At 39.9% G+C, this 22,709-nt stretch overlaps 1 protein-coding gene across 3 annotated transcripts in view; it reads left to right on the forward strand.

Annotated features, from left to right (window-relative positions):
• coro (protein coronin) overlaps positions 1-22,709 on the forward strand; it is a 39,095-nt gene that overhangs the window by 13,283 nt on the left and 3,103 nt on the right. For all 3 annotated transcript variants that reach the window (XM_089733566.1, XM_028172590.2, XM_028172599.2), the window contains 8 exons: positions 11,778-11,900; positions 12,401-12,544; positions 13,121-13,251; positions 14,381-14,488; positions 15,492-15,666; positions 16,530-16,593; positions 19,269-19,357; positions 20,710-20,850. In XM_089733566.1, the coding sequence (XP_089589692.1) occupies positions 11,778-11,900; positions 12,401-12,544; positions 13,121-13,251; positions 14,381-14,488; positions 15,492-15,666; positions 16,530-16,593; positions 19,269-19,357; positions 20,710-20,850 (975 nt within the window). The remainder of the gene's footprint in view (positions 1-11,777; positions 11,901-12,400; positions 12,545-13,120; positions 13,252-14,380; positions 14,489-15,491; positions 15,667-16,529; positions 16,594-19,268; positions 19,358-20,709; positions 20,851-22,709) is intronic.

A 22,709-nucleotide genomic window follows, 5' to 3' on the forward strand; every position in this document is an offset into this window, starting at 1 on the left:
ACTTCATAAACACTTTAAAATTCTCAATTCACTTCTTCCGCTTCGCTTCAGGTGATCCGTTCACTGTTTCGCTTCGTGTAGTTCCGATTACTCACTGACTGCGTGCCGTCTCTGCAGCGTTTTTATAGTCGATATGACGTCCCTAGAATTATCGAGAATGTTCCACACAAGTCGAGTGTGTTTCCGATATCTAAATCAATCTAGATCAATAGATGGCGTTATACTTCTCGAGCGTTCTAGATGCTTCGATATTCGTTCGGCTATTCTGCAATAGATGGCGTTATTTTTACCGGCGTAACATTACTAAAATCGCCTAGTAAGCTAAACGGGGCGGGGTATCATTCCCTTACAGCAGCCTTTCCCAAAGTGGGCGATAACGCCCCCTTGTGGGCGCTGCAAGCCTAAAGGGGGGCGGTGAGAGACCCTGAAAAAAAAATGGGGGCGTTGTGTAGAGGCTTGGGAGGCGATTTGTAATTTCATCTAGGAGGACTCTTAGACACCAACTGAGTTCTGGTTATAATGGTTTTTAAGTAGGTGAAAAAATGGGGGCGCTAAAAAATAATTTATTCTCAAAGTGGGCAGTAGACCAAATAAGTTTGGGAGCCCCTGCCCTACAGGATGAATAAATCTAACATTTGTTATTTGCGTATTACCGGGCTTAAAGCGCGTCGAGCGACCATGTGATAATGTGTAAAAAGACACTACACAGTAACAATACCACCTTGTCTTCTTCACCTTTCAAAGAATAATGTGAGTAAATCAGCTTAAACTCGCCTGTCGTGTTGTGTTTAGCAACTTCGGTTAAATAGCCAAAACCAATTAAAGTCATATTTATTAAGTGCCTAAAACGTGTGAAATAACCATTCCGAAATTCTAAAAATACATTACTTATGTGCATATACAGATTTGCTAAATTAGGCATCATCATTCGTGAACCCGCCATCTAAAGCGAAATCAACTAGTGGGCCGAATTATCAACTCTACGGCTTTATTTCGTTGTCAGGAAAGAGTATTTTTCGCCCAATGTCTTATGCATAGGCTTGAAGCTGCATTTTTTTTATGGCTTAGATGGGTGGACGAGCTCACAGCCCACCTGGTGTTAAGTGGTTACTGGAGCCCATAGACATCCACAACGTAAATGCGCCACCCACCTTGAGATATAAGTTCTAAGGTCTCAAGTATAGTTACAACGGTTGCCCCTTGAAACCGAATCACATTACTGCTTCACGACAGAAATAGGCAGTGTGGTGGTACCCACCCGCGCGGATTCACAAGAGGTCCTACCGTCAGTAATAACGCAAATTATAATTTTGCATATGTTAGAACGTTATTACTGCATAAAATAAACCCAAACGATAGTTGATCAAAATATTAATAGGTAATTACTTGTACAAGTATCTATCTAACGTAATAGAAAAGAGAAAATATTTGAAACACGCTTCATTATTAATAGAACGAGGTAAATAACGGAAATAATTTAGTGCATGGCGTGTATTGGGCAACAATTCGCATGAAACCGCGGGAAATTGAGGGCTCGCCCACGCGCGCTCCGAGAAAAGCGCGGCAAAACACGACGTGTGCAATCTGCGCCATTTGATATTTTGTAGATTATATCATTGGCTAGGGCTGCTAGGCCGTTTTCGACCGATTACAACTGAAATCGGAAAGTCTATAGTTGTTGCTTATAAGTAAAAGGCGGTCTTTGCCTAACTCGTTTCAAACTTCCTATCTACATGGCACTGGAACCCATCTTCGCATTAGAACAAGTATCGAGGCTTTAATTAAAATTATACGATAAAATGTTTAAAAAAGTATTAGTATGAATTTTTGCACCAATAACCATGCGTTACGAAAACAATATAAGAAAACATTTGTTTTATAAGCGGTTTTTTAATTTTATTTTTATGATTGAATGATTACTGGTGGCCCGGAGGCCTTTCCAGTTTCACCAGAACGGGTGGGCGAACAAAGGCTCAGCCAGGAGGAGTAGGATTTGCTAATAGCTGCCCGAGCGTCTCCGAAGGAAACCTAACAACTCAAGAGCAACTGCTCCACGAATGAATCTACTACCGGATCAGAATCGCGACCCGCTAAGAAGATTCGGCGGACTGATGCATTAGTTAGGTTGCACGTGGACCTCTTTGTCGAGTTCGACGAGTACGGGGGGTTACCGGGAGTTACCGGGGTCCCTAAGCCTGCTCCTAGTGTTAGAGCTGAAGACGTCTAATGCAAAGGTCAATTATAGGCGGCAATGTGGTGTTACCTGCTACAGTAATCAACAATACTTTACTTCGAAAAGTACGTGGTGCTTAATGAAATACAGACACGATACGAACTAACGTAAACATAGTTTTAGTTGATCCACTCGCGGATGAGTAGGCAAGATTAAAATTCTGTGGTATCACCCGAAACTGATGTCTCCATTAAATCATGAATCTGTTTAGACTCGTGGCCTTTGCCATCGGAATTTAATGACATACTAGTAATCCTACCATAGTGCTGGAGGAGATTTTGACGTTTTGACGTGATTCTGAATTGCTTATTTTGCGTTGCATTGTTTATTGTAATAACAGTGTTTTAGCGGACTTTTTGGCGGGAACGCGAGGAGTGAAGCTGTGTGATTTGTTTTATTTTGTCTATTTAGTGTTTCTTCAGGTTTAAAAATGTGTAATAACGGTGGTTTATTAACTGTTTAATATCTGTGAAAGTGCACAAATGTGGGAAAATGAAACAAAATCGCTTGACGTAACTTTTCGAGATCCTCCAAAAAGTCCACTGAAAAAATCACATTAAATGACCACCATTTTACTGAGATTATATTTCATCCCGTATTATCTCATCTCATTGCATTTTAATTTCATCCCAGTTGATTAATGTCTCAAATTAATCATCTTCATTTCATTTCATAAAAATAAGACATGACTTAAAGGTCTTAGTTACCAGGTCATAAAATCCCTTAAAAAAAACCATTGTTTTAGCATCACAAAAAAAGCGTAACCCTGTAAATCGATAAAACGATAGTATCCAGTCGGTGTAACATTTCGCACCTGAATGTTGGCATCGTGTCAATAACCTCCCCATTTAGATGCGACCAATGATTGATATGAACACGACTTATAATGTAACGTGACTAATTCGGATTCATATACGTCCGATTTATTTATAAATTGTGACATGTACGGTGCGTGACTTGTTAGCTAAATGATAAATTCTTTAGCCCTATACTAACGATGTGTGTATTATTGACGATAACGCACTCGCCTCCGATTAATTGTAATATGGATATTGTGAATGCGTGTATGCGTTTATTGTTCTTAACTACATTGGTTTTCCAAAACGCAACCGTTTTTTTAAAAATGTAAATTGAATAGTTGATTTTGGAAGCAAGAAGTAAAAATGATATGACATGGTGGTACTATACAGGTTTGGTTTCTCGGCGGCTCCCATTTAAGAGATGCCGTGTTGCTTTTTGTGAATATATTGTTTTTATTTTTTTATTACCTAGATGTGTGCACGAGCTCACAGCCCACCTGGTGTTAAGTGGTTACTGGAACACATAGACATCTACAGCGTAAATGCGCCACACACCTTGAGATATAAGTTCTAAGGTCTCAGTATAGTTACAACGGCTGCCCCACCCTTCAAACCGAAACGCAATACTTCTTCACGGCCGAAATAGGCGGGGTGGTGGTACCTACCCGTGCCGACTCACAAGAGGTCCTACCACCAGTATAGTGCTGAAGAAGCTTCGAAACCCCTAATAATCTATATGTATGTATTGCTGGCTTTTAGTGACAGCGTTCTTGGTAAAATCTATTGAAGTTCGTGGCGAGCACGGCGATATAATACCTCCCCATTTGTAACGCTGAAAATCTATTGGGAAGACTTAACAGATATCTTGCGACTGATATGATGACGAGAGATCTGATAAATATGGGAGATGTTTCAGGATTACACAACCAGACTGATTCAATGTTTGGTGATGGGTATGTGCGCGAATTCAATGTACCAATCGAAAAACGATGTTTGGGCCATAAGGATATAATATATAATTACAATTTGTATTGTTTCTAAGGTATTCGAAATCGCGATCGCTAGCCTTCTGTAAAAAAATTGTAAAAAGTTTAAAGTCACGTAACGTCAGAATAAGAAGTTTTTTAATAAATTCACGTGAAAGTATATTAAGGTACTTACAATAGAAATAGTCTAAAAATTTTGAGTATTTTCTTCGTGTTTCGTGAGCCGTAAGACTTAAGCAACTTATAGTACCTTTGCGATTTGATCGTGTGTTTTCTTTTTGTCGTCTTGTGAGGAAGATGAAAATGTAAACTATACAAAATATCGGTAATAATACAACGTTAATAAGAACGCGAAATTAAACTGTAAAACTTATTAAAAGAGACTCGGGACACTTATTTAAATAAAAATACGACTTCGCGCCAAAAAAAAAAAAGCTATAATATTGTAAACGAAATTCAATTCAAATAGCTATTAATTTAGACTAGTGTTAGAATAAGTTTAAACATCACTATGGTTCTATTGTCAAACACAATAATTCGATAATATTATCACAGTATTCGCCAAAACTGCACTATAGATCAATAATATTAAAGACAAACAATATTAATCTATTTTCAATTCGACCACAGACTTTAAACAATAACAAAAATTTCCCAATTGACAGTAAACCAAGAGTATATTTTTATGTATGTGTAGTGTGGCGGGTAGCCATCATACAACGCAAGATAATTGACAGATGCCTGAATCTCGCTTACGACATTTTCAAGATAAAGCGTGTATATATACAAGTTCCGAACAACAACATTCGGACCGTCGGTCTACCGAGCAAATATCACCCGCTCGGTGGAAGATCTTCCTTTCGTCGTATATTCCCAAAACTGGTGACCCCGACGTGATGTGAACACGCAACCTTCTGATTCATCATCAGCGCATCAAGAACTTCGGCTACCACAATCCCCGCATTCTCGCAGATAAAAAGCACGTCATTGACAGTCGTCCCACAGCAAGCCAACATCGCAGCCTCAACAGGACCATCGCAGCCGACTCACCGCGCTTCCTGGTCCTACGGCACGCAACTGCACTGGCGACAATCACGCAGCATTCAGCTCAGTTTCGACTCACTGCAAACTTCGAGCAGCACTGGCGACACGCACGCAGCATTCAAGCTCAGCCTCGACTCACCGCAGGCTTCGAGCAGCACTGGCCCTTGCAAGCTAATCTCAGCACGGACAACGCTAACTAAAAATGACACGACCTCCAGTCTCGGAGGGGAGTGATGTGGCGGGTAGCCATCATACAACGCAAGATAATTGACAGATGCCTGAATCTCGCTTACGACATTTTCAAGATAAAGCGCATATATACAAGTTCCGAACAACAACATTCGGACCGTCGGTCTACCGAGCAATATCACCCGCTCGGTGGAAGATCTTCCCTCTGTCGTTAAGCTACCCCAAATGTAGTGTTAAATATATGGTAGTGTGCGTAATGTTTTCTTTATTGATTTAATGTATCGTTTATGCATTATTTTAAAAAGAAATTAGCATAGTGCACTTCTTCTCTATATTCTCTATAAGTGTGGAAAATTTCATACTCCTCCGTCCGCGCAATTTTCGTAAAAAGGGATACAAAGTTTTTGCTTCACGTATTAATATATAGATGTAGCCATAGTAAAGCGTGACCGGCCATAGCTCGTTTTAAGATTTAAAAAAAAAACATAATTATAAAAAAATTTTAGCGTTCGATTACTTCCATACTGAATAAAAAAAAAACTTCAGAGGTGTCAAGGGACACCCGGATGGAACGAAGTTCCTTTCGATTAATTAGTGAAGGAATTGTATTTTTTTTTTAAGTTATAATAATAAATTACGGCATTATGAAGGAGAAAAAAACAATACTATGAACTAAATTACTATTGTTGAAACGCTATCTCGAGAAACTGTACTCATTACGCGGACCAATCGTATACGAGCAATGTCACGCGATAAGCGCCTACACGTTGATTGGTCAGAATGACGGATCTAAAAAGTGTCGTGACAACTTTTCGTAAGAATTTTGTCCGTCTAGCCCCCTTTCACAACGCGCGATAAGGAACTTCGTTCCAAAAGTATTTTCACGTTTGGAAAAAGACGAAATCATATCGAATTCTACAAAAATACAAAAATGTCCTACCCTGACATGTGCCGTAACACTTGTAATACTCGAAATGATAATGATACGTAATGATAAGATAATACTGCACTACAATCAGATCATTCAAGTGTTTCTTTTGTAATATTTATTTACAAAATATATATATATATCGATTTGTGTATTTCAATGAAAATTATGTTCGCCACACTTCTTAGATTTATTGACATCATATATCCTATAGATATAGGTAATATACTAATGTAAATTACGTTGTATGACCACGTCACATTCAAGACATCGGTGTGTGTACATTAGTCACTCCCATCGCAACTCCTCCGTCTGGACCTCTAGCCAGGGTTCACTACTAGTGTTGACCGCGGTAACCCCCTTATCCCACCCGGACTCTGACCTCGAGGGGAATTGAACCCTTGGTCGAGAGTGTACGGAGGAGGTTCGGCCACCGGTTCGAAAAAAAAGAGGTCTACTGCTTAATCGCAGCAGTGAACTTTATAGCCCTTTATCCGATTTTAAAGCCATCCAATAAAGCCACTTAAAAAAAGCGCATTAAATTCAATTAGTGAGAAACGCACTTCCAAATCAATATTCTTTTATCTTATCTCTCAACGTAACTTATAGAAACACACGTTTGCATTGGAAAATTACGCAATTTACTAATATTAAAATTTAATAGATAAAACTGACCTACACAACAGTATTAATTACAGTTATATAGAAATTTACGATTGAAGATATCTTGTCAACATTAAATTCACATAATGGTACTCCACCTCTATGAGATGAAATTATTATTAGCTTAGCAACAAACTGTTATGAACGTAACCACGAAATAAACTAAGAAGTTATCAACGAGGAGAACTTGTTAGAGTAAAGGTTGTGGGCCCCGGTTGTTTTTTTTTCTACTTAAACTGATGGCCTTGAGATTGATGGCATTTCAGCGTGACCCTAACAATACTTCGCAGAGTCTTCCACCGGATCAGAAACGCGACCCACTGAGAAAACGCGGCGAGAAACTCAGTGGGCTGTGTCTGTGGGTTAATTTACTAGCCGAGCCTTTCGTCGCAAGTGACAGGTTCGACAAGAACGATGAACGGGTGGGCCCCGGGTTGGAAGTCCTTCTAAGTATCTTGCCCATTTCTGTCGCGAAATAATCTCTTTGAAGCTACTACTAGCTGCTCTAGCTGCTACTGCGATAATAATGTAATTAGCAAAAATAATATACTTCATTCGGAAGAGTTTAGAAAAAAATAGAAAGTGGGTCATCAAACAACAAAAATTATTCATTAAGTCCCCGCTATTAAGAAAAAGGCGAAAGAGATAGCGATATGCTCCCAATGCGCAGAGGTACATTCACTGGAACCCAATCTTTTGAACGTTAATTAATACGTCATTTTTAACTGCATACAGCGTTCTTAGGGGTCGTCCTAATTGAGATTTCGTCCTCAGCTCTAAATTCGAGTCGAATCTAATCACGATGTCGCAGTTGAGCTGTGGGCTAGTTTGGTCATCTACGCATTAATATTAACTTTATTTAATTTTTACTGGTGGTAGGACCTCTTGTTAGTCCGCGCGGGTAGCTACCATCACTATTTCTGCCGTGAAGCAGTAATGCGTTTCGGTTTGAAGGGCGGGGCTGCCGCTGTAACTTGAGACCTTAGAACTTATATCTCAAGGTGGGTGGCGCATTTACTTCGTAGGTGTCTATGGGCTCCAGTAACTACTTAACACCAGGTGGGCTGTGAGGTCGTCCACCCGTCTAAGCAATAAAAAAAAGCAGTCCTTGCGTTAAAGATTCTCGGGTTACAACTATCTTTTTTCTGTTAGCTAGCCAACGTGTAACCGTTGGTCCTGTCGCGAATCATCGCAATCTTATTTATTTATTCATTGAAAATAGACGCGGGGCGTTTAATGTTTTAGTTGACAGTGTTTTCGGGCGGACGGGAATGCGCGCCATTTGGCTAACGTCCATTTCGCTGGAGCGTCGCAACCGCAACGCGCTTGTGCTCTTTGAAACTTTAAAATATTTCGTTTTTACTTTTTCAAATTGATTTTACTGGTGGTAAGACCACTTGTGAGTCCGCGCGGGTGGGTACCACCATCCTGCCTATTTCTGCCGTGAAGCAGTAATGCGTTTCGGTTTGAAGGGCGGGGCAGCCGTTGTAACTAAACTTGAGACCTTAGATCTTATATCTTAAGGTGGGTGGTGCATTTACGTTGTAGATGTCTATGGGCTCCAGTATCCACTTAACACCAAGTGGGCTGTGAGCTCGTCCACCCATCGAAGCAATAAAAAAAATCTACCTGAACAGAGAAGCTCATATGATGATAAACCGTTGCTCGTAACTTGGAACATGAGGTCCGAAATCATAATTGCTGTGGAATAACAGTTTGGCAGCAACTGGTGCGGACGTTCGCTTTATCGCTACGAAATTCTGTCCCCTTACGATCGATTGTCATTATCTTCACCGTTGCATCCAAAAGACAATCCAATATTAACCATACGTAAAGTAAACTTCAAAAGGAAAAGGAGACAATTCAGTAATATCATCTGAAATATATATATTTCTTAGTCAAAACGCCCTGAACAGATCCGACATCAAAATCTGTAAGGTACTTGAAAGGGCGGAAATTAAAATATGAAAATAAAAACGTAAAACGTAATCTAATAAGATTAATTCACAAAATTGTTCATGGATAATGCCCATAGTTTTCGACATTCCACCTTAAAAATCAACAAAAACTATTTCTAATTTATTACGACTATGAATAACAATATATAGAGTTGATAAAAAATATGACAAATTTTAGCGTTTTGGTCGAAGAGGGAAATTATAAGAAACATTTCTGTCAATCATAAGGTACCTTACCATAAGGACTTCGGTTCCCTCTGTATTTTGTACCGTATGTTCCATGGGGAGTGCTCTGAGGAATTGTTTGAGATGATCCCCTCATCTCCTTTTTATCACCGCACCTCCCGCCATCGGAGCAGAGTTCATCCATATCATCTAGAACCGCTGCGTTCATCGACAGTGCGTTTTCAGAGGTATTTTTGCCATGCACCATCCGGCTATGGAATGAGCTCCCCTCCACGGTGTTTCCCGGGCGCTATGACATGTCCTTCTTTAAAAGAGGCTTGTGTAGAGTATTAAGCGGTAGGCAGCGGTTTCGCTCTGCCCCTGACATTGCTTAAGTCCACGGGCGACGGTAACCACTCACCATCGGGCAATAAAAAATAAAAAAAACCTATACTTAATCTGCTGTTTGAAAATTGTTCCTTCACTAAAAACTCGAATTTTGACGAATTTGTATCCAAAGAAATCGTTACCTGTTACTTCGACTAATTAGAAAGAATCGTGACCCACATTATGACAGGCGCGCGTTAATTATTGCCGTTTTATTCATTGTTCGCGCATTTTATAATGATCACTTTAACTGAACTATTGTAAAATGTAAAAATAATTTTTTTGGTGAAATGAGAGCTTCGCGGCCCGTTGTCATGTGGGTCGTTTGCGAAATTGTAAACGACAAGTTAATCGTGTTTTTTTTTTTTCTCAATGACGTGATCATAAGGAAAATGATCAAAGCGATCGTTTTAAACTTATAAGCCGCCTTTTCACATTAAAAGTGTACAATTTCTAGAAATATTCGAAATTGAGTTAATATGCGGAATCATTTGGTTATCACCAGTATTTTTCTCATAAATACTATCAAAAGAGCGTAGTTTAGTTTTTTTTTTTTTACTTTACCTATATCTTCACTACTATTAACAAAATTAATGCATATTTTATCTTACTTTAAAAGACGGATAATGCAACTGGTAAAAAATAACAAATTAAATGTTGCAAAGATGTTTAATATTTAAAAAAAAACACTAGTTAAACCTTTAAAATATTCTCCTGTAAAATTAGTAAGTTTTGAGATTATACAGTTTTAATGCGAGAAAACGAAGTATGTACCACAAACAGTCAATGAGTAGGCAAGCGGTCCCCCTGAAACCTAGCGCGTTCCATAGACAATGAACGCTGGCATAGCCTATCAAGGCTTACCAGCTAAGGTAGGAGAACAATAAAAGGACATTGAAAATTAAAGTAAATTAATTGTATTGAAATAACAGCTACCCTTGAAATCTTATTAAGTTATTGCTTCATAAGTAGTGGGTTAAGTGGTTCTCAGTAGGAATACTTTAGAAACACTAAAAAAATTGCATTCTAAATATAAATTTAAGAGTATTTTTTGTGTTGTTTGCACATCTAAAGTTCCGAGGGAGAACGAAAAACATTTGAACTTTATTGAATTGCCTAGGCATTTGAACCGAGTCTGTTCCCACCTAGAGATGACTATTGGAGTCACGGCGTGACTGCCGTCGTCATCCATCTTGGGGCATGAGGTGTAAGTCTGAATTGTATAATATAACGGCTCTGCTATCCTTCGAACCGGAACGCCTAACTGCTTTGCGGTATATACGGGCCGGATTGTGGTCTAACCCGTGTCGGCTCAGAACCAAATCATTTATGTATAGAATTTTCGATGTTTGATAACATTGTAAATCGACGCTTGAAAGGCAAACGTGACTAAGCGACAATAACTGCTTTGTACATAAATCATAGGCAATAACCATATTCGATGCGCAAAAAATATATATTTCTAGGTCTATTAAAATCATTTCAATCCTACACCTAGATTCGTTAAAATAGATTTGTTTTCAGGTATTTCAGCTTTAAATTGGTCTACTGTAAAGTTCACGCATTGTCGTTTAGTCACGTTTGCCTTTCAAGCGTCGATATGTTTTTCTCACGAGATAGTGTACCTTAACCCAATGAATGTAATCTCAGGTATTATATACAGCTGGGGATATCTGAGACGAAATGGATCCTATTTCAGCCACGACGTTGTATCACTTTATTATTGTTATTTTTTAATGAATAGATGGGTGGACGAGCTCACGGCCCACCTGATGTTAGGTGGGTTTCGGAGTCCATAGACATTTAAAACGTAAATGCTGCCACCCACCTTGAGATGTGAGTTGTAAGGTCTCAGTATAGTTACAGCGGTTGCCTCACCCTTTAAACGCATTACTGCTTCAGGGCAGATATAGGCAGGGTGGTGGTACCTACCCGTGCGGACTCAAGAGGTCCTGCCACCAGTAGAAGTATTCGATAAGTTGACGTACATTTAAGTATCAATTGAATGGAATATTTGAAATGTATTCAACTGATAATTATTTTTATCTATATATAAAAATGAATTTCTGTTCGTAAGTCTCGCTAAAACTCGAGAACGTCTGGACTGATTTGGCTAATTTTGGTCTTGAATTATTCGTGGAAGTCCAGGGAAGGTTTAAAAGGTGAGAAAATATAAAAAGCTCGGAATTATATAAAAACAAACAATTTTGTTTTTCCTTTGATGTGTCCCCTTGATGTGTCTTTTATTTATCGATTGAGGCACTACGAAGTCTGCCGGGTCAACTAGTTTTTAATAAATGTATCTTTTTTATTTAATTGGTTTTTTTAATTTTAAGTATGTTTCAATGATAATATTTACACATATAGACTTGTTGTTGTCTGAAATAAAATAATTCATTCATTCATTCATTTTTATTATTTCAGGTTGGCCGCATACCTGCAGACCATCCCCTGGTAGGAGGACACAAGGGACCGGTCCTGGACATCGCCTGGTGTCCGCACAACGACAACGTCATAGCGAGCGGCTCCGAGGACTGCGTCGTCAAAGTATGTCTCGATTTATTGACGGAATTTTTGTTAAAAATTATATTGAGAGCTAAAAGGCTATTTGATTTAAGCGACATTTAACGGTAGTTAGCGGCTTGGCTCTACCTCTGGCATTGCTAACAAGAGCGACGGTAACCACTCACCATCAGGTGGGCCGTATGCTCGTCTGCCTGACAAGGGCAATAAAAAAAACTTTACAGCAGAGGCATTACATGTTCAAAATTAAAAAAAAAAATTACAAAAAAAATATGATGGGTGGACGAGCTCACAGCCCACCTGGTGTTAAGTGGTTACTGGAGCCCATAGACATCTACAACGTAAATGCGCCACCCACCTTGAAATATAAGTTTTAAGGTCTCAGTATAGTTACAACGGATGCCCCACCCTTCAAACCGAAACGCATTACTGCTTCACGACAGCAATAGGCAGGTTGTGGTACCCACCCGCGCGGACTCACAAGAGGTCCTACCGCCGGTAAATGCATTAAATTTTATCCGCAGGTATGGCAGATCCCAGACGGAGGATTATCCCGGACGCTGACAGAACCTGTGGTGGACCTAGTCTACCATCAGCGAAGAGTTGGGCTAGTACTCTGGCATCCAACAGCGCAGAATGTACTCCTAACTGCTGGGTCTGATAACCAGGTGATTACAAGAAGATAAAGACATAGTTTTAATCTATACTAATATTATAAAGAGGAAAGATTTGTTTGTATTGAATAGGCTCCGAAACTACAGAACCGATTGGAAAAATTCTTTCACTGTTTGGAAGCTACACTATTCCCGAGTGACATAGGCTATAATATATTTTGAAAAAAATTAGGGATCCTTACTTAAACTCCAATAATGTAACCCAAGGTGTAACAAAATTACCTAAAATATTCTTTACATCGCGTGCCCTGCGAAAACTATTAATGATAGAATAAAATGATATACTACGACTTTGTAGAACACATTATTATTTACAAAAAGGGTCGCGACAGCATACGTCTAACTATTATAGCTATGCCGCAGTATGTGTTCTTTTATTTTAAAAAATAAAACAACGTCAAATATCGTTGAAATTTTTGTTAAAGTCCCGAGCGGAGCCGGAGCGGGCCACTAGTATGAAATATTCCTACACCAGCTGTGGCATTGAGAGTTCATATAAGTGACTGTCTGTATGTGTGTGTGTCGTCTGCCATAAAAAGTTCTTTCGTCAAGTTAATATCTATGTTATAGATAGCTATATGGAACGTGGGCACGGGAGAGGTTCTGATCACCTTGGACTGCCACCCCGACCTCATTTACTCCGCTTGCTGGAACTGGACCGGCTCCAAACTCCTCACCACCTGCAGGGACAAGAAGATCAGGTAAATAGTGCTTTTCTACTGTGTACTGGTTAGGGCTGGATAAAGTTATTGCAAACAAATCTAATAATTGAGAAATTTTTTTCTACAACATATATCCTGGCTACTATTTTGTTTTTATTGCCTAGATGGGTGGACGAACTCGCGGCCTACTTGTTGTTAAGTGGTTACCGGAGCCCATAGACATCTACAATGTAAATGCCGGCACCCACCTGAAGATATGAGTTCTAATGTCTCAGTTTTTAAAGTATGCTAAATATGTACAATATACTCCGGTTTTGTGTCATCAGTTCACGTGCCCTCTGCCGCTATCAAATTGCACGCACTGGGGCGTGACAGACAGAATATGTATAAACAAAAATGCTTATTATGAACATACAAGATTTGAGATATAAATAAATTATCAGACCCTATAAGAAATGTCATACTCCAATAAAAAAACGCCTATTTAAAGTAGATTTGATAGTTCCGTTTGGTGTCCAAAATATTGGCAAAAGTACTCGAGTGAGTCAACGGCCGTCTGGTGTAGTGGTAAATGACATGGTCACTACACAAGGGGGTTGTGGGTTCGAATCCCGCCAAGGGAAGATATTTGTATGATAAATATAATATGTATTTTCCAGGGTTATGGATGTATATTAAATATATGCATGTGTATAATAAAAATCTTACATTTATTTCCGTTATCTGATACCTGTAATACAAGTTCTTTACGAACTTAGCACGGGACCAGTTAACGTGGCGTGATTGTTAGTAAATATTTATTATTATTTATTATTTATTTATAATGTGTCTCATAAGATAGTCTTCACAAATTATAATGAATATAAATAAAACTATAATCCCCTAAATTGACATCGAACGTGACCAAAATTTTGGCCAGAGTACTGGAGTGACTACCATAATGTGTCTCATGAGATAGTCTTGTTGAGATTTTGACCTCATGACTCAAAAACAGAGGTGGACATTATCGTCTTGTCAACGAGCTTATTGAACCACCTAACACCAGATGAGTCGCGAGCTCATTTGGCCATCTAATTAAACTAAGAAAGCATATGAGGTTCGGTAACCATTGAACATTACCGAAGTCGTAAGCTCATTCGACCGTTCTGATAGTAAAATAACTTTTCAGGATAATCGACCCTCGTAAAGGCGAGGTAGAGTCCGAAGCGATAGCCCACGAGGGCAGTAAAGCTTCTCGGGCCATCTTCCTCAAGCATGGACTGGTTTTCACAACCGGGTAAGTGCTTAGTTGACTTGTACAAAAATATTTATTTATACATGGTGCATTACAAATTCCCCAATATTTATTTATATATTGTGCATTACAAATTCCCCAATATTTATTTATATATTGTGCATTACAAATTCCCCAATATTTATTTATATATTGTGCATTACAAATTCCCCAATATTTATTTATTTATATATTGTGCATTACAAATTCCCAAATATTTATTTATCCATGGTGCATGACAAATTCCCAAATGTTTATTTATCCATGGTGCATTACAAATTCCCAAATATTTATTTTTCCATGGTGCATTACAAATTCCTAAATATTTACTTATACATTGTGCATTACATATTCCCCAATATTTATTTAAACATTGTGCATTATAAATTCCGCAATATTTATTTATACATGGTGCATTACAAATTCTCAAATATTTATTTATACATGGTACATTACAAATTCTCAAATATTTATTTATACATGGTGCATTACAAATTCTCAAATATTTATTTATACATGGTGCATTACAAATTCTCAAATATTTATTTATACATGGTGCATTACAAATTCTCAAATATTTATTTATACTTGGTGCATTACAAATTCTCAAATATTTATTTATACATGGTGCATTACAAATTCTCAAATATTTATTTATACATGGCGCATTACAAATTCTCAAATATTTATTTATACACGGTGCATTACAAATTCCCAAATATTTGTTCGTTTCAATTTAATTGGTGGGATTGTCTTATACAGTCCAATTGAGACTTCAACCTTATGTTTCAAGGTAGGTGTTGGCATTCACGTTGCGATGTCTATGAGCTCCGGTAACCAATTTACTTCAGGTGGATCGCGAGCTCCCATGTACCTAAAATAAAATATTGTCGAATGGTCTGCTAGGCAACAAATACATGCTTAGACACGTGGGCGTTACAAAAGTTGCTTTTAAGCATCTCCAGACCAGTATCGGTAGGCTGAGAGGGCGGGTTGTGTGCGGCAGTTTCAGCCGCATGTCGGAGCGGCAGTACTCGCTGCGCACGCCGGACGCGCTGGCCGAGCCCATCGTCACGGTGGAGATCGACACCAGCAACGGCGTCATGTTCCCGCTCTACGACCCCGACACCAACCTCGTGTACCTCTGCGGGAAGGGGGACTCCGTCATCAGATACTTCGAGGTCAGCCACCCGATCTCCTACGCTTCAAACCAATACTGTCCCAACCTACTTACTGTAAACATTTGGTTTACTAAAAAAAACAATTGTTCATTAAAAACTCAATTTGAAGGTAGTCTGAATTTTCAGATATAACGATTGCTTTGGCGTATCAGATAGATTAATTTGTGAGTTGGACCAGTATTTCTTACATAATATAACTATAGATAAACTCGATAAATTAATCTATACGATTACCACTTCAGATGCGCCATTCAATTTTCAACTGTAAAGCTAGGGGATTAGGGCTGTTTATTTTTTTATCGCGATTAAACAGCGCCTTGACATTAAAATCGCAATATTGCTTCGTACGATTATCGCCTTTAATTGTTCCCACAACGATAACGACTCTCATTAATCAGGCAATTGTTTTATCGATTATATTATCAGAGAAAGACTTTTTGATTTTTGTTTTATGACGTAATAACTTTATATAAACTACAGCGCATACTGAAGTATATTTGATCTATAAATATTTAAATAAATAACGAATGAAATTTCGACCAACCGATCGATCGAAATCTACAGTGGTTTTTACGGATGTTCCGTTATAACTACGGAACCATGTATCCGATTGACTTGAAACTTGGTCTCCATGTAGAAAATATATGTACTTAATGGATAGGCTAATATTTATATGAGTGTGGGACGCCCTAATAGTAATGACAATAAATAATAATGTTAGTTTTAAATGCCCAGCGAGTACCTCTAGTAACTTTTAAATGTGGAAATTTTATAGAATTTGAGAACGGTCAATTCGACCCGTATCGGTAGGTTTAGTGTTAAAGGTGGTCACATCGTGAACTGAACTTGGTATTGTCCGACAGGTGACGCCGGAGCCTCCCTTCGTGCACTACATCAACACCTTCCAAACTCCGGACCCTCAGAGAGGTAGGTTCGCGCTCCACTAGTGGCCAGCTGTGGGATGAAAGATGCCCTATTTTCTTCCTAACAAATGTTCATTGTTGACTTCCATGGTGAAGGAATAACATCGTGTAATAATAATCAAACCCGCAAAATTATAATTTGTGTAATTACTGTTGGTATGACCTCTTTAAGTCCACACGGTTAGGTGCCACCGCCCTGCCTATTTCTGCCGTGAAGCAGTAATGCGTTTCGGTTTGACAGGTGGGGCAGCCGTTGTAACTATAGTGAGACCTTAGAACTTATGTCTCAAGGTGGGTGACGCATTTACGTTGTAACTAGTCAGGTAATAAGTATTGTCACACAGTAAAAGCTTTTCTTTTAGAATGCCGGCTACAAAAAAGTTTATTGAATTCGAATTTCGAATTGTTCATGAAAATAAAAATGTGTACTTTTAAAATTTTACTCATTTTTAAATATGGAGTGGACGCTTAAAGAAGACCGTGTTGCAGTTATTGCGCTGCATCGTTGCGGTTACGCGCCAATTCAAATTTTTAACATACTGAAAATTTTGAATATAACCAAAAGATTCGTTTATCGTACCATCAAACGATACAATGAAGACTCTAGTGTAGATGACAGGTCAAGAAGTGCTCGCCCTCGGTCTGTTAGGACTCCAGCAGTGATAAAAGCTGTGAAGGCGCGAATTCAAAGAAATCCCAAACGTAAGCAGAAACTGTTGGTCCTTCAGATGGGGTTAAGCAGAACCACGGTGAAAAGGGTGTTAAATGAAGACTTAGGGCTTCGGGCATATCGAAGAAAAACAGGACATCGTTTGAATGCTCGTCTAATGGACCTGAGACTGAAGAGATGCCGCGCTTTGTTGAAGCGGTACGCGGGAAAAAAATATCGGGAAATTATTTTTTCGGATGAAAAAATTTTTACCGTAGAAGAGAGCTACAACAAACAAAATGATAAGGTGTACGCACACAGTAGTGACGAAGCGAGCAACCGTATTCCGCGTGTCCAACGAGGTCATTTTCCATCCTCGCTCATGGTATGGTTGGGAGTTTCTTATTGGGGCTTAACAGAGGTACATTTTTGTGAGAAAGGTGTAAAAACGAATGCAGTTGTGTATCAAAATACAGTCCTGACGAACCTTGTGGAACCTGTTTCTCATACCATGTTCAATAACAGGCACTGGGTATTCCAACAAGATTCGGCGCCAGCTCATAGAGCGAAGAGCACACAAGACTGGCTGGCGGCGCGTGAAATCGACTTCATCCGGCACGAAGACTGGCCCTCCTCCAGTCCATATTTGAATCCGTTAGATTACAAGATATGGCAACACTTGGAGGAAAAGGCGTGCTCAAAGCCTCATCCCAATTTGGAGTCACTCAAGACATCCTTGATTAAGGCAGCCGCCGATATTGACATGGACCTCGTTCGTGCTGCAATAGACGACTGGCCGCGCAGATTGAAGGCCTGTATTCAAAATCACGGAGGTAATTTTGAATAAACTTTAGTGTCATAAGAATCTATGTTTTGTTAAGTTCATTTTGGTATATGAATGGTTACATAATGAATAAACTTGTTTCAATTATTTTACATTAAACATGTGACAGAATTTATGACCTGACTAGGTAAATGTCTATAGGCTCCGGTAACCACGTTGATTGCAATATTTGAAGTTTACATATTGTCGCTTTTAAGCTATTCATTAATTTCGGTTAATAATTTTGTATTTTTATGTGTAAGTGTCTGAAGTAAAGCTGTTGTATTCTTTGTACGAGGAGCACCGCTGCTTGAGATACAGGTTTTATCACCTAGTTCAAGCACAAATACAAATTATGATTGTGTTTCTACTTTTCTATACTAACAGTAAAATAAATAAATCTGTTAATCAAATTTACTTATAATTATCTATCTAATGCATTTCTGTGTGTGTATGTGAAGAGAAATATAGTATTTAACGTGGCACGAACGATTAAAACTGCTATCGACTTTATCACACCCTGTATATGAGTGCGGCGCGGTATTTTTTTTCCTATCTATGCTGATAGCCTTGAGAGGCTATTTCAGCTTCGCCCTAATGTGTAGGTGAGCTCACGGGGCTCAAACCGGAGTGTTGCTAACACTGACACTAGCAAGAGCAGTGCTTCGCAGAATCTACCGGATAATCGGAATCGCGACCCACTGAGAAGATCCGGCGAGAAACTCAGTGGGCTCGTGAAACTATTGTCGTAGTAAAACCGTGAAGACATAAGCGCTTTTAAGCTTTTGCGAGATACTGCCACCGAATCATTATCGACTTGTGCGCCAGTAAGAGTGAACGCGACATGGGAGATTCGATAAACATTGAAACAAAAGCCTTATTTTCACCTAAGACAGACTTTTTAAAGTTATTTTTAAATTGAATGTAACTTAATCAGTCATCTTATATACTTTAAGCGAATTAAACATGTATTAGTTTATGTTCATCAAAAGTTAGATTTAATTTTTATATACTTCTATGGGCTGTGTTTACGGGTTAATTTACTCGTCAAGCCCTTCGTCGCAAGCGACGGGTTCGGCGAGGACGGTGACCGGTGCTTGAGGTACCTAAAAGCACCGTTAATGGATCGGGAGGATCCGTAAGGCGCGGTCCCGGCACGTTCCAGTGAACGACCTGTCTAATTAACGACATGTTCTGTTTATTCCAGGTATAGGCATGATGCCGAAGCGCGGGTGTGACGTGGCCACCTGCGAGATCGCCAAGTTCTACCGGCTCAACAACTCTGGACTGTGCCAGGTGAGCATAATGTCTTATTCTTCTTTAGGTTTTGAGTCCGGCACGGATTGTCCATTAGCCGGTGTTAAGACTTTTATAATTAGCCGTTTTCATTATTTACAGTTGTTTATGAATAATAAAAAGCTTAATCAATTGGCATGAAATTAAATGAAATGAGATGATATGGGATGAAATATAAGCTCAGTAAAATGGTGGGCGTTTACTGAGACTTTTTCGGTTGAGCTTTTGTAGGATCCCGAGAAGTTACGTTCAGCGGCTTTGTTTCATTTTCCCACATTTGTGCACTTTTACAGATACTAAACAGTTAATAAACCACCGTTATTACACATTTAAACCCGAAGAAACACTAAATAGACAAAATAAAACAAATCGCACAACTTCACTCCTCGCGTTCCCGCCAAAAAGTCCGAGCTTCATGTTATGAGGCAGAACTTCTTTTTTACTGCTGGTAGGACCTCTTGAGAGTCCGCGCGGGTAGGTACCACCACCCTGCCTATTTCTGCCGTGAAGCAGTAATGTGCTTCGGTTTGAAGTGTGGGGCAGCCGTGGGTGGCGCATTTACGTTGTAGATGTCTATGGGCTCCAGTGACCAATTAACACCAGGTGGGCTGTGAGCTCGTCCTTTCATCTTCTTCTTCTTCGTCGCTTTATCATTACTAAGGGTCGTGACCACCTTGATCCAGTTTCTGCACCAACTTCCTCCAATGTTGCCTGCATTCGGCCTGCTTAATGACGCCCGGGACCCTGGTGTTTGTGGCCTCCTTAACAATGTCCGTCCAACTGGTTGGCAATCTCCCTCGACTTCTCTTTCCTTCCACGTGACCTACAACTATTAAGGCTTTGTCAAACAGAACGCGTAATTAGCGAGCGTCAGAGCGCTAAACTAACGGCGCGCTATGACGCCGAGATGTGTTGTACTACTATGGTAACATACCGTCAAACAGAGCCCCAGCGCTATAAGTACGCAACGCTCTGTCGCGGCGTTAGGACGCTTTGACGTCAGGCGTTGTAATTTTTTACAAATTTTATTTTAGCGTCCGATTGAATGTGTATTAAAATACTAGAAAATGCCCGAAAAATTGATAGAAATAGTTAGAAAATACCCATGCTTATACAATGCCACATCTGAATCACTCGATATCTTAATACATACTTTTAAATTTTCACACTGCTATCGAAAGGCACTATGATTTGGCGAATGCGTTGCGTCAAGGAGCGTTGGGCTCATCTAGTCAATTTGTGTGACATGAAAGAGCACGACGTTAAAACGCAGCGCTAAGTACGCGTTCTGTTTGACGAAGCTTTTAATAAAAAATAAATAGAAAACTACAGTTGATCGTTTGTGTGAGCAGGTGGTCTCCATGACGGTGCCCCGCAAGTCGGAGCTGTTCCAGGAGGACCTCTACCCGGACACGCTGAGCGACGAGGCCAGCCTCACGGCGGACGAGTGGCTGCAGGGCGAGGACGCGGAGCCCTGCACCATGTCGCTCAAGGTAACCTCCTACTGGTGGCACGCAGTCTTGCCGGCAGGGGTTGATACTGTCGACTGGGCGTCCTTGGGGTAGCCTCGCCGTCTGGTTGTAGTGTTGACTGCGGTAACCCCCCTACCTCATCCGGGTTCTGACCTCGGAGGGGATCGGACGTCGGGTGTAAGAGTGCAGGGGAGTCGTTTAGTGGGTGGGCCCTAAAATCCTTGGGCCCGCGATCTGCTCACAACACCATGCAGATCGTTAGTCTCACATACCCCGCGCGCCCCTTTTGCGCGGGGACTTCGTAGGAGGTTTGACCCTTTACACGAAAAAAAAGGGCTTCATACTATGACGGGTAGCCATCATACAACGCAAGATATTTGACAGATGCCTGAATCTCGCTTACGACATTTTCAAGATAAGCTCGCATATATACAAGTTCCGAACAACAACATTTGGACCGTCGGTCTACCGAGCAATATCACCCGCTCGGTGGAAGATCTTCCCTTTGTCGTTTAAACATCCCAAAATGCCATCTACCCTACCTATTTCTTCCGTGAAGCAGTAATACGTTAGGGGGCGTCCATTAATTACGTGAGGCGTTTTTGAGAATATTTTAACTCCCTCTCCCCCCTTGGTAAGATATCGTATGATTTTTCTCAGCTACCTCCGCCCCTCTTATTTCACGCGAGATTCTTCAAAACTTCAAAAGAAAGCAGGCTAGAACGCGTCCGCGCGTCGCTGTTATTCGGCTCTTATTGGACGCCCCTTAGTGTGAAGGGTGCAGCCATGTACTGTAAAAACTGAAACTTGGAACTCATGTCTCAGGTCGGGTGGTGACTAATACGTTGTAGATGTCTACGGACTCCGCTAATCAGTTCACAACCAAATAGATCGTGAACTCGTCCACTGGATATAGCAATTTAAAGAAATCTGTTCTAGTTCTTTACGCTTAAAATTTATATAGTTTGATAAATGTACGCATCACCCATGTCCCGGGAAGGGAAAGCCCCCGCGTTAATATGATGACGTCACGGTAGTATAATGACGTCACAGCAATTATGATGTCATCATGGCAATCTAATGACGCCACAGAAATATAATGTCGTCACAGTAATATGATGACGTTATAGCAATGTAATGACGTCATGGCAATATGATGACGTCATGACAATGCAATGACCTCCCGGCAATATAATAGTTAATTTGTGTAAACGTGTTATAGTTGAGACCCAGTAAGGTAAGTCAACGCGTGAGAGATTAACGCGGCGGTCTTGACTGTCGATGTTGTTTTGAATTGTTTCTTGTTCGTCCAAATAGTTCACTAATACGTGTTTTTTTTTTTCTCTTTACTAAGAAGTCTTTAACAAGCCGCGGAATGTAAAAGTTTTAAAACGCATCCTGGATTCGAGTGTGGCATGGGGCCGCGTCGCGATCGTAAAGTCATTATTTCGATAATTGGCCTAATACTTGTTTTTGAGTGTGTTGCGATCGACTACCTGTCAGCAATTGATGTTATTTGACGTTGTTAATGACGGGGGCGAATGCGGTGCCTACCACAGGAAAGACGAATTAGCCAATAATTAATAGTTCTATTATGAGTTCATGCGGGTAGATACCACTATTCTGCCTATGTCTCGTTTTTGAACTCATGTCTCAAGGTGCATGAGGTTCATGTTGTAATCTCCATGAGGTCCGGTAACCACTCGGAACATCAGGTAGACCGTGATTCCTCCCACCAGTCCATCGCAATTAATAACAAAAATAATACTGTACAAAATATTTGATAATAACTAAGATTGTTTCTGCTCGTTGTAATTCTGTTGGCTTGACTTTATTTAACTTTAATGTTTTGTGTGTGTGTGTGTGTTTGTGTACTCATT

Source organism: Bombyx mandarina, chromosome 16 (genome assembly GCF_030267445.1).
Source record: "Bombyx mandarina strain Sakado chromosome 16, ASM3026744v2".
Lineage (NCBI taxonomy): Eukaryota > Metazoa > Arthropoda > Insecta > Lepidoptera > Bombycidae > Bombyx > Bombyx mandarina.